Raw genomic sequence first — 12,822 nt, 5'->3', positions numbered from 1 at the left:
TAATAAAACAAGAACATTTTGGAGAAAACAAGCTCATAAACCATCAGAAATATGTAAAGGGGTAAATTAAAAACGTGCAGTTATTTACAGCGGAGACAGTGGGGCTAACCTTCAGGTTAAATTTTTACAGCTTCACGCTGTCACGGTTGCTAGGAGACAGAAGTTACGCTGAGGTAACGCTAAGGTATTCTGGCTCAAAAATTCACAGCCGATCACTTCCAGTCTTCGCGGTTTTTGTGGCCACTTGGCCTTCGTAGACCAGTCCTTCGAAGGATGCAGCCCTTCAATTTGAACAACGCACTCAGACACTCCACCAATGGATGGCATTTAAGGTTTGTGTAAAAAAAAAAAAAGAATGGAAATGTTTAAAATGTTCAGTATTGTATCAAAAACACTTCCACATCTCTTGAGGAGAATGGAGTTTAAACAAAAATTCAACATGGAAGACTCACCACTTCTCACTGGCTGCTCCAATCAACGGCAGGTCCACACTCTTCCTCGGCCAATCATCTCCCAGGTCTTCACTTTTAAAGACCCACTGTATGGAAGACACCACTCTTCTGCTGAGCTTCGACTCTCCTCCACCCCTTCTCCACCATAGGCTCCCAACTCCTTCCATACCAAGGCCTACGCCACCACCAGGATTGGATCCCGGGGTGGAAGACATACCTCATCATAATCATAAGATGTTTATTCAAACTCATTTCATCCTCAGCGTTCACGTCTTCCTCAGGGGTCTGAAAGAAATAATTAATGAAAAAAATTAATGAAAGAAATAATCTTTCATTAATAAACTCTTTAACCGTCTTCTTGTTGTTTATCCATTATGTGAGTCTTTCCAGGTTGAATTTCTTATTCAGTTGCTTTCAGGTTTCTGGAGTTAATGTGTTTTGAACACAATGATTATAATGCAGTGCAGATTAGTTTCTAAGATTTCTGCAACGCATGAGATACGTTTATGCTAACCTGAGCATAATTACTCAGCATTTTCTGGTGACTGATGCACATATACAGGGGTTGGACAATGAAACTGAAACACCTGTCATTCTAGTGTGGGAGGTTTCATGGCTAAATTGGAGCAGCCTGGTAGCCAGTCTTCATTGATTGCACATTGCACCAGTAAGAGCAGAGTGTGAAGGTTCAATTAGCAGGGTAAGAGCACAGTTTTGCTCAAAATATTGAAATGCACACAACATTATGGGTGACATACCAGAGTTCAAAAGAGGACAAATTGTTGGTGCAGGTCTTGCTGGCGCATCTGTGACCAAGACAGCAAGTCTTTGTGATGTATCAAGAGCCACGGTATCCAGGATAATGTCAGCATACCACCAAGAAGGACGAACCACATCCAACAGGATTAACTGTGGACGCAAGAGGAAGCTGTCTGAAAGGGATGTTCGGGTGCTAACCCGGATTGTATCCAAAAAACATAAAACCACGGCTGCCCAAATCACGGCAGAATTAAATGTGCACCTCAACTCTCCTGTTTCCACCAGAACTGTCCATCAGGAGCTCCACAGGGTCAATATACACGGCCGGGCTGCTATAGCCAAACCTTTGGTCACTCATGCCAATGCCAAACGTCGGTTTCAATGGTGCAAAGAGCGCAAATCTTGGGTTGTGGACAATGTGAAACATGTATTGTTCTCTGATGAGTCCACCTTCACTGTTTTCCCCACATCCTGGAGAGTTACGGTGTGGAGAAGCCCCAAAGAAGCGTACCACCCAGACTGTTGCTTGCCCAGAGTGAAGCATGGGGGTGGATCAGTGATGGTTTGGGCTGCCATATCATGGCATTCCCTTGGCCCAATACTTGTGCTAGATGGGCGCGTCACTGCCAAGGACTACCGAACCATTCTTGAGGACCATGTGCATCCAATGGTTCAAACATTGTATCCAGAAGGTGGTGCCGTGTATCAGGATGACAATGCACCAATACACACAGCAAGACTGGTGAAAGATTGGTTTGATGAACATGAAAGTGAAGTTGAACATCTCCCATGGCCTGCACAGTCACCAGATCTAAATATTATTGAGCCACTTTGGGGTGTTTTGGAGGAGCGAGTCAGGAAACGTTTTCCTCCACCAGTATCACGTAGTGACCTGGCCACTATCCTGCAAGAAGAATGGCTTAAAATCCCTCTGACCACTGTGCAGGACTTGTATATGTCATTCCCAAGACGAATTGACGCTGTATTGGCCGCAAAAGGAGGCCCTACACCTTAATAAACAACATGGTTATTTCATTTGAAAGGCTACATAAATGATTATTTACATATTTATATTAAATAAAAATAATTTTTCCTCCCCCCCAAGAAAAATAAAAACTTATTTGCCACAGCCCCCAAGCTACATTCCTCTGGAGCTGGGTCTGCCTTAAACCCATGAGGGAGGATAGCTTGGAGACCTAACAGACCAGCACCCTACTCCACTCAACCAGTAACTCATTAGAGTAATGAATTACTTGTGACAAAATGCTGTAATTCTAACTTTTAATTTCTGCAGTATTAAGGTATTAGGACATAATTCATGTTCTGGTTCTGACCAGCATTGTCACTCTGAAATGCAGTCTGTCTACAATTAGTTTTCTGACAGAAGCACGTTGTTTGGCCCCAAAAGGTCACTTCAAGCTAATTCTATACATGTGGTGAATGGGATAATTTAAAATACTGATGTGCAATCATATGGTAGCTGCAATTATGCTATCCTTCATTTGGTTCAGACACTGATAAAAATATCTTAGTGATGCAGCAAATTATCATGACTAAAACAATGCAGGGTGAACATTTTGACATACTGGTTATTAATTGATTTAATAATGGGATTCTTGGAGGTCAACTGAGGCTCTGTACTAGCATAGGGCATGTAAAAAGTAAAACACCATGAAGACATCAGTGGTCGAGCTGCTGACTGCTTTATGGAATGGAAGTGGATTGAACTCTATTGGGTCCTCATATTTAGCCTAGTTTTGTTCCTTTGCTTCAAGTCTAGATTTTTTTCATTATATATCAATATTTCAGTTCATCAGTTTTTAGTGGGTGAGGAGAAGCTCTTTGTTTTCATTACCCTTATCCACTGTTACAGTGTAGCTGGGTCCATGAAAACATGGGTTCTAACTCCTTGTTTTGCTTTGTTGCTACAATAAATGGCTACACAATGATTTAGAAAAGTGTTTTGTGTCAGTTAAACAATCCAGTCTCTTAATAAACCACACTGGAGGTTCCAAATACCAACATGTTTTGGTTCTGTGTTCTTTCTGGACAGGATTTAATTACACCATATATGGTACCTACTCCACTGCAGTTTCTGTTTGGCTGCAAGAGGTTTAATTTAAATTGTTTAATTACTTATCCGCTTTGAAAATGAAAAGGCCTCATTGTGGTTCATGTAAGCATTATCAAGTTTCGAGATCTTTTGAAAAAGTCCCACTCCTTTTTTAATATAAATGGTAAATGGGCTGAATGTCTATAGCAGTTTCTAGTCATACCGACCACTCAAAGCGCTCTACACTAGAGCCACATTCACCTAATCACACTCACATCCATAAACCAATATGCAGATCGGTAGGCAACTAGGTATAAGTGCCTTGCCCAGGAGCACGTCGACAAGTGAAAAGAGGAAGCTATATTCGAGCCAAGAATTTTTAGATTCCAAGACAACTACTCTTCCCACTGAGTCACAGTGGCCCTAGAAAAACTGGAATTAGCTTAGAGAGCATAATGTCATGAATACAGAAACAACATCCAGCAGTTAAGTTTCAGATACAGCTATAACTCTAATTGCAGAGCATGAGGGGTGAGAATACTTTAGCATTGCATTGTACATTTATTGGTAAAACAATTCTGAGTTGACTTGTTTTTGCAAAGACATTTCTGCTTTGAACATCTTGTTTTTAGTGGCAGTGACACTTTGGGCAAACATACTGAAAATGTAGAAAAGTCTATGTTCACTTTATGTGCAACTATTTACTGTTTGAACATTAAAGGGTATGTTTCTTAAAATATCATAAAGTAAACAAACAACTAGATCCCAACAGGTGTTCTGATCTGTGTTTGTCCTGCAGCGTCAGATGCCATATCAGATGTCAATTCTCAAGTATGAGCTACAGAGATCTGAAGGACTGAAGGAGGTCCTGCCCCATCACCAAAGAAGCCCACTGAGCCCAAACCAGTGACGTTCTTCAGCAGTCAGCAGGATGCGGGATCACTTCAGCAAACAATACAGCTTCAGCCAGTCCAGACCCCCCATTACACAATGACAGAAGGCATCTCTGAGCAGACCCCTGCTTGCACACTGCAGCCGAAGTTTTCCCCGGCATCTCAGCAGCAAACAATATTGTTCCTTATGCAGCAAGTGATGTTGATGGCACTGCATGACCGAGTGCACAACACACGTGCTGCTGTAAACCTTGTTAATACTGATGTCTTTTGTAAAGCTACACGCTCACAGGCAGATTGACTCTATGTACTGCATGTGAAGGAGAGCTTTGTTTTTGCTTAGATGGGACAATCCAGAGCTAAACCGTCCTCTGTCTCATCATCATCATCTCCCTGCCATATGCTTTATCTTTCTCCCTGGTTTGTTTGCTATGCCACAAACATTACTGTTGAGAAACGTTTAGAAATATTATGTTACCTCTTCTGCCCTTTCTCATTAGTCAAGGTAGTAGGTAAGGGCGTCAGAGATCGTGGACCTGAGTGAGGAGTGTCATCTGCAGCTTCACATCACTGCAGTGGTTCATGTTCATGTTGATGGAGAGGCTTTACTGCCAACGTAGCGCAAGATGTGTTACATATTGTCAGTGTGAACAGAAACCAGTTATAGGCGACATGTGAAACATTGTTTTATTTCTGCCAACAGCTGCAAACCCATTTATGGAGTGTTATTGAACTGAACTGCATCTTTAGTGTGGCCTCATATTCTTTATTATGTTTTATATTAAAGGGATAATTGATGAATGGACCTGGTGTCTGTAGTCTGTTTCCATGACAACATGAAACAAAGAGTCTATCAGGAAGTATCTGCGTTTACCCACAGATGCTTCAACTTCTGTTGATCACAATTGTTTTAGGTTTGTTTTCTTGTAGAGAATCTTTTCTCCATTGGGGTAATGGATGCTAATTTAGAGTCATGTAATAAATTAGGAAGCCCATTAAACAATCAGTTCTTTATTGAGAAATGTTCACATACTGATTACATTGACCACATTCACCCAATTGCACTCACAAACACGCACATACGCAGATTAGTAGGTAACTTGAGGTTAAGTGCCTTGCCCAGGGGTACATCAACATGTGGCAAGAGAAAGCTGGAATCAAACTCACAACTTTCAGATTGCAAGACAAGTACTCTTCCCACTGAGCCACAGTCACCTTCTGTGGTACTATGACCATAAACACGATTCATACTTACAACATGGCTGAATTAAACCATTTCTGCAAAGGAGAGTGGGTTAAAATTCTTCAGTAGTGATGTTAAAGACTCATTCCCAACTTTTGTCCCTTAATGAATGAAAACATTTGACACATTTTTTTTTTTATTTACTCATGTTTTCTTTATACAAAATATACAAATTTGATTAAAAAAATTATTTAAGTGAGACAAAAAGCAAAAACAAAAATAATCTGCGGGGTGCAATACTTTATCACAAAACTGCATGCTGTTACTCACATATTCTGTTATTTTTTTTCTCACTGGTCATTGCAGTGGTTGTCTGGTTTTTCTGATGTGTTGATTGGCTGTTGTGGGACAATCAGCGTGAGTGTACTTGTGAATTGGACTGGATGAACATAATCTCAGTCCAAACCGCCAGCGGTAGAGGTTGGTGATGTCCGTGTTTAAAGTAGTTCAGGAATACTGTGACAATTATTAAATGTTGAATGAGAAAATAAAGCTGCTAGTACAATTTATGTTAAATTCATTAGTGTACATACACAGATACATACTTTCATTCAGATAGATGTGTGTAATAAAATATGGGCATTTACCGACATTTGTACTTAAGACCTGAGACTTTTAGTCCAAACAGGCTTTTAGACACCTGAATGCAGGCTGAAGATTGATCAATTTCTCTTTAAAAGTTTATTCTGGACACTTGGGACAAGGAAATGTAGGATGATTTTCCACAGAGAGGGAGCAGACTCAGGTGCACAATGCATAAATATTGCAGGGTGAAAAGTTGACTTAATGTCTGGAGGAGGATGACAGGTGTTGATGGAGAAGCTGGGAAACCAACCATGAGTGGCAGATGTGTGTTGTGACGTACCAGTGAAAATCTGGGTGACTTGTGAGTCTGAGCTCCACGGAGAGCACGCTGGAGAAAGCGGGCAGGCAGATGAAGGTTGGAGTGAAAGAAGCTGCAGTGGACGACCGTGGTATGAGAAGATTCCAGAAGCAACTCTCACAGGGAGGACTTGAATCAGGGTCCAGGAGTGGAACAGAAACAGCAACCTGGTAGCACAGAGAACACAAAGGTATTTTTTAGCTAGCCATTTATCACTGGCGCGTATGGCTCCTTCTGTTAGATGCCTTCCTTGGTGTTTCATTGTCTGGTGATGATAGTGCACAAGCAGGGCAGCTACATGATATTTGTTTGAGATTATGAGGGGGTTTGTCTCATTCTTATGTTGTAACTATGAATCTGAAAATATTATTTAATATTTAATATCAATAATTTAACTTTTAACAAATAATTTCGGTCTGTTAAGGGTTGTCCTGTGAATACTGGCCCAGTAAGGCGATGGTATTAGGACAAAATCAAAAAGGTGAGCCAAGCTCTGATATTATTGAACAGCAAAAACTCTGCACATATATGGAATGAATTCACAATTTCTTAAAATACAAGAATTTATTAACAAAAATAAGTCAACTCAAAGTCAAACATATTTCAATCAACAAACTCTTCACCATGCTAAAACAATCCAACTAAACTACCAAGCAGAATTAAAGAATAGGGAAGACTAATGGACTATGTACAATATAAACAAGTTGATTAAAGATGATTGAAAATCATGACCAAAAGAGTGATGCAACATTACCATGCAATGTTTATGTTTGAGAACCAAGGATTATCTTGAAGAATCTGGAAATGAAGTTATGTTAGTTTTGGAACTAACTTAGGCAATAATCAGCAAACTTTTAGACAACCTTTCATAATGCAAGATCAGATAAAATATTATTTTATTACAATAATGTTTTAACGAATGATCTGCTGAATAAAACTAACCTCCTGGATGACTAATTCTGAACTGTGTCTCATTAGCTGCCTTTATTAAAATAATATTTAAAGAAATATTATTAAGGAAATGGTCAAATATTTAAGGGAGGTATTTTGGAAAAGAACCAAATCTTTCTGGAGAAATGCGCCTAAGTATGCAAGCACGTGTTCTTAGCTGTTAGCAGTTAAAGTTAACAAAATGAGCTGATAGCTTAGCACCAGAATCAAACACAAACCTTTAAAATACCGTCAATAAAAGGGTTAAAATGCATAAAGGCAGACTGTGCGTTATGATCAATCTTCTGTGTTTAAAATCACCCTTTAAATAAAGTTTGTCTTAACTTTAAAAACACACAAACACAGAACACAAAATTGAGCATGTGTGCTGCAGATAGCCTGCTAGCACTAAGATAGCTGAGTTTCAGACAAACAAAACCAAACTTCATAAAATGAAAAACGTTTAGATTATTTCATTCTAAATGTTTCTCTGCCCTAACCTCTGAACCATGCTGAGGAAAAGCTGTCCAGGGAGGCGAAGTTTGAAGAAACGTCCACAGTCAACAAACGGTTAGCTACAGCTAACCTCCTTAGCTGTGGGGAGTGGCTCGTTCTGTCAGGCCACCAAACTGCACGTTACCGTAACCACGGTGATGCAGCTCTTGTTCTTCTTTCAGACCGGGAAAACCGCTCCACTCGGCTTCGTAGAGACAGTGTCTCTACAGGGAATTCTCTGGAACACAGTTTGCTTCTGCAGGTCTCAGAGGAGATAACGAAAACAGCTCTCATGTGGACCAGGAAATGGTGCTGTACTGCCTGGTTGGCCAGAATGTGTGAACGTGTGTGTGAAGTGAGAGAATGACTGAGAGAATCACTAGAAAATGAGCTCCCTGCTTGTTCTGTAGGAGCAGCCTTGGAGACGGGGAGGAGAAATATATTAGCAAGTTTCAACCACAAGTTAAAACAACAGTTTGATGGAGCTTGTTTGGTCCTGGAAATAATTGTCGAGTCACCAGAAAAGGGTAAGAAATACGTTTTAACCATTAAGTGACACAAAGTGGTTCCACTCTAAAATGCTGTAGTTATTGGGTAATCGAACGTTTATGTGGCCGATGTTTGACCATTTTGTCTGTCTGTTTTTGTGAAATGAATGTCTGTTTCATGTTATGTAAAAATGAGGGTATATGTGGCAGGATACATTTAATTTAAATTGTTTTCTGGTATGAAACTAACCGGAATTTTGCACTGATGGACACCCTTATGTTTGAACATGGTGTTCGTTATGGACAAACCGTGACTAGCACAGAAGTCCGATAACAAAACACCACTCGGATTCAGATCGGGGATGCCATTCCTCCCGATCCCACCTCGCCAGGTGTCACTGTCGTTCCCCACGTGGGCGTTGAAGTCCCCCAGCAGAATAATGGAGTCCCCGGGAGGGGCACTATCCAGCACCCCCGACAGGGACGCCAAGAAGGCCGGGTACTCTGCACTACCACTCGGCCCGTAGGCTGAAATGATAGTCAGAGACCTCTCCCCAACCCGAAGGCGCAGGGGAGGGCAGGTTTCCTTCAGAGGACGTCTCTCCCTTCCTGCAGTATGATCTGCTTACCTTAGTTTTGTCCTCATCCAGAGTTCCATGTGTTTCTCCTGTTGGTTCTTTGGTTAGAGCCTCCTGTGTGTTTGAGACAAAAACTTCTCAGCAGATTAAAATCATTGAACATGTCAGTTGCTCTCTCTGTGAATCCAGACTGGGTGCACACCCTGACTGAAGAGAGGAGGTGAAAGGTCAGGGCATGGTTCTTCCTGTCAGCAGCTAATGGGGAGTTAAACCCATGAGCTCAGTGGGTGATGATCTGATGTAAAACATCACCAAGGGCAGCATATCCAGCCACTTCATTTTTGTATTACTTTAGCCAATCGTTTTTTGACTGTGTGATTATCTCTCCCAGCTGACCTGGTGAAAGTGTCCAGCACATCTCTACATCCTTTCACTCTGTTGTCAGAACCCATAAAATCAATAACTTTAGGGCTCCTTTAGGGCTTGTTGAGAGCAGGAAATGCTCCAATACCTGTTTCCATGAGAATCTTATGTGTAGGTAATATAACAGTCACCTTCTCACCTTTAACCCAAAATCATATTTATATTGTAACCCCGTTAGTTGCTAATTTATTGTCCATTAACTAGTAGCCAAAGTTAAATATGTTCAAACTGTTATTTTCCAAAATAATCTTTTGAAATCATCCCCAGAACAAAGTATTCGCATCATTTACCATGAAGGGGTCTAGTGTTTTTTGACAACCCACTTTTCAAGCGCATTGATAATTTGATTATATCTACCTAAATTAGACCTTTAGGGTCCTTCTGCATAATCTCTACCTCCAATACTAGATAAAAACTAATTTGCATATTGTGTACAACCTTAATCATACCATTATTTAGTTATTCATTCCTGTTAAATATGTGATCGCTATAACCATTCATTTTATTCCCAATAAATTAATTTCCATTTTTTTCATCCTATGATTATTATTTCTTTTTTTTTCTCTGAAGTCTAAAGGTTAGTCAGACAAACATTGAAACAGACATTTAGACAAACACTTAAGACACACAACACATGCCGGCTTCAGCCTCCCCTCTTAAGGAAGTTTGGACGACCAAATCTTTTACCATCAAGTTATTCAACCAGAATCCTATGGCAGAATGACAGGTTCTATTTGGTTCTGTTCCCATCCCAAAGAGAATTTAGATACAATTTCACCTCAAGAAAAGTTTTCACCCTCTGAAACTAAAACCCAGAAAATTGTTCCAACTTGCGAGCATCTGAACACATATAGTGAATACCAACATTAGAGAAAAACTAATGAAAAACAAAATTTGGTGCACTCTAAAACGTTCATTAGTTGTCCGAACACAACTATGAATCAAAACCCAAAACAAAAAAAAAATGAGCTCACAGAAACTAAAACATACCTTTTGATTCATGAACCTTTCACTCATGTGGCCCACATCATTCATCATTCATACCTTGGACCTTCATTCATTCCTGTCACACTCTTCTCAACCACACGTTTTCAACCCTCAAACACAATCTTTGGATTCCTATTGTTCCTGAACCCCAAAGATCTTATGTCCTTATTAATAATGTGTCAATGGACCCATTTGTCAGGCTGGTCCCAGCCACTTTTTCAGGCCTTCTTCACCCAGGAGAAAAATAAATGTTTAGGGTTATCGCTCACATCATCATTTTGCCTGATGTGGGACGACTCTTCATCAACCTTTCCAGAGAAATCATGAGTATTGTGACCGGTAATGCCTGAAAAAAAACTGTTTGATCATACAGCCATCCCAGTACTACAAATTAACACAAACAAGAAATCATAAACTTGGGTAGTGAAATCAACATTTTTCTTTCTTTTGCCATCTTCATTTCACAACACATAATCATATTTTTGTACATTGTTATTTTCATTATTATTATATACAAAGAAGACAAAAATAAACGACATTGCAGTCTTGCTGTGTACCAGCTTATTAAGGAGTAAAAGAAGATAACAACCAAATAGATTAGTTATAAACAGAATCATTTCGTTCAGAAAAAGGAAAGTATAGCCTACCTTTGTAGCACCTGGTGGTCTGACACAAAAACTATGGATACTTGGCCTCTTGTCACCATTTTTGTAGCATCAAGTAGTGAAAGTTGAAAATTAACCTGTACTTCTGCCTACCACAATGAACCTATTCATGCATAAATAATAACTGTGACATCTAAACATTATTAGTTAAGTTTTCAGTCCAACTTTCCTTTCATTTTCTTATCCATCATTCTATTCTTACCTGTTATTTTGATTTTGCATCAGTGCAATGCCCCTCGTTATGCACAGCGCCCTGAGTGCCTTGTTGCTGAAAAGTGCCATACAAACAAACCTGACTTGACCCGACATAAATCGGTATGTATAATCCGTCAGTGATTTTATTGTTTTTAATTTAATCAACTCTATCATTTAATGCAACTACCACTTTTGGCGAAAACAAAAGGTTTTAATATAGGACGTTAATTTTAATTTTGTCAAAAGGCAATGATAGGTTTATTCTTTTCAAATGATATAAAGTTAACAGCATTTTTCCTCCTGCTGCAAGTCTTAAATGAGTGAAAGTTTTTCCAAGTCTAATCGCTGCAATTATTTGTTGTAAAGTTTTCATAAAATCATCTTTTGGATTCGGATAAAATCTGAGTATAACTGGTCGAATTAAAATCCTAAATTTAATATTGTTTGAAAGCCTGTTGTCTTAAAATTATCACATTATCAATACCTTATTTAATAAATAACACTGAGTGTCAGACAGTTTAAAATGTTTTTGCCTTTCAAGCAGGTGGTCCATAGTCAGGACTGCTTCCCCAGACCTAAAAACTCAAAATTCCGATTAGTTTCATACCAGAAAACAATTTAAATTAAATGTATCCTGCCACATATACCCTCATTTTTACATAACATGAAACAGACATTCATTTCACAAAAACAGACAGACAAAATGGACAAACATCGGCCACATAAACGTTCGATTACCCAATAACTACAGCATTTTAGAGTGGAACCACTTTGTGTCACTTAATGGTTAAAACTTATTTCTTACCCTTTTCTGGTGACTCGACAATTATTTCCAGGACCAAACAAGCTCCATCAAACTGTTGTTTTAACTTGTTAAAGCATCTTTGTGGTTGAAACTTGCTAATATATTTCTCCTCCCCGTCTCCAAGGCTGCTCCTACAGAACAAGCAGGGAGCTCATTTTCTAGTCATTCTCTCACTTCACATACATTAGAGCTTATTTCGTTATCTCTCAGACACCAAAGCTTATGCACAGTAGAGTTTATTCAGTGAGCTAGGGTCTGTTAGCTTAGCATGTTAGCTTAGCATGTAGCATGTAGCAGTCAAAGTCTGTCAGTGTAATGTGTCCCCCGTCACTTCCGTCAGTTCACTGTTATCGACTCTCACACATCCACACTGGCCAGTTGATGTTACATCTTTTGTATATACAGTACAGACCAAAAGTTTGGACACACCTTCTCATTCAAAGAGTTTTCTTTATTTTCATGACTATGAATATTGTAGCTTCACACTGAAGGCATCAAAACTATGAATGAACACATTTGGAATTATATACTGAACAAAAAAGTGTGAAACAACTGAAAATATGTCTTATATTCTAGGTTCTTCAAAGTAGCCAACTTTTGCTCTGATTACTGCTCCACACACTCTTGGCATTCTGTTGATGAGCTTCAAGAGGTAGTCACCTGAAATGGTTTTCCAACAGTCTTGAAGGAGTTCCCAGAGATGCTTAGCACTTGTTGGCCCTTTTGCCTTCACTCTGCGGTCCAGCTCACCCCAAACCATCTCGATTGGGTTCAGGTCCGGTGACTGTGGAGGCCAGGTCATCTGGCACAGCACCCCATCACTCTCCTTGGTCAAATAGCCCTTATACAGCCTGGAGGTGTGTTTGGGGTCATTGTCCTGTTGAAAAATAAATGAGGGTCCAACTAAACGCAAACCGGATGGAATAGCATGCCGCTGCAAGATGCTGTGGTAGCCATGCTGGTTCAGTATGTC

The 12,822-nt window shown here is 39.7% G+C and overlaps 1 protein-coding gene across 1 annotated transcript in view; it reads left to right on the top strand.

Moving 5' to 3' along the window:
• Positions 1-4,962, top strand: part of LOC124863026 (syntaxin-binding protein 4-like) — a 136,118-nt gene extending 131,156 nt beyond the window's left edge. Inside the window, exon 19 of the mRNA XM_047357266.1 lies at positions 4,064-4,962. Within this exon, the coding sequence (XP_047213222.1) occupies positions 4,064-4,101 (38 nt within the window). The 3' untranslated portion in view covers positions 4,102-4,962. The remainder of the gene's footprint in view (positions 1-4,063) is intronic.
• Positions 4,963-12,822: the final 7,860 nt, after the last annotated feature.

This window comes from Girardinichthys multiradiatus, chromosome X (assembly GCF_021462225.1).
Source record: "Girardinichthys multiradiatus isolate DD_20200921_A chromosome X, DD_fGirMul_XY1, whole genome shotgun sequence".
Taxonomy (NCBI): Eukaryota; Metazoa; Chordata; class Actinopteri; order Cyprinodontiformes; family Goodeidae; genus Girardinichthys; species Girardinichthys multiradiatus.
Note: the sequence above shows the minus strand (reverse complement) of the source record. Positions and strands in the feature narration are given on the sequence as shown.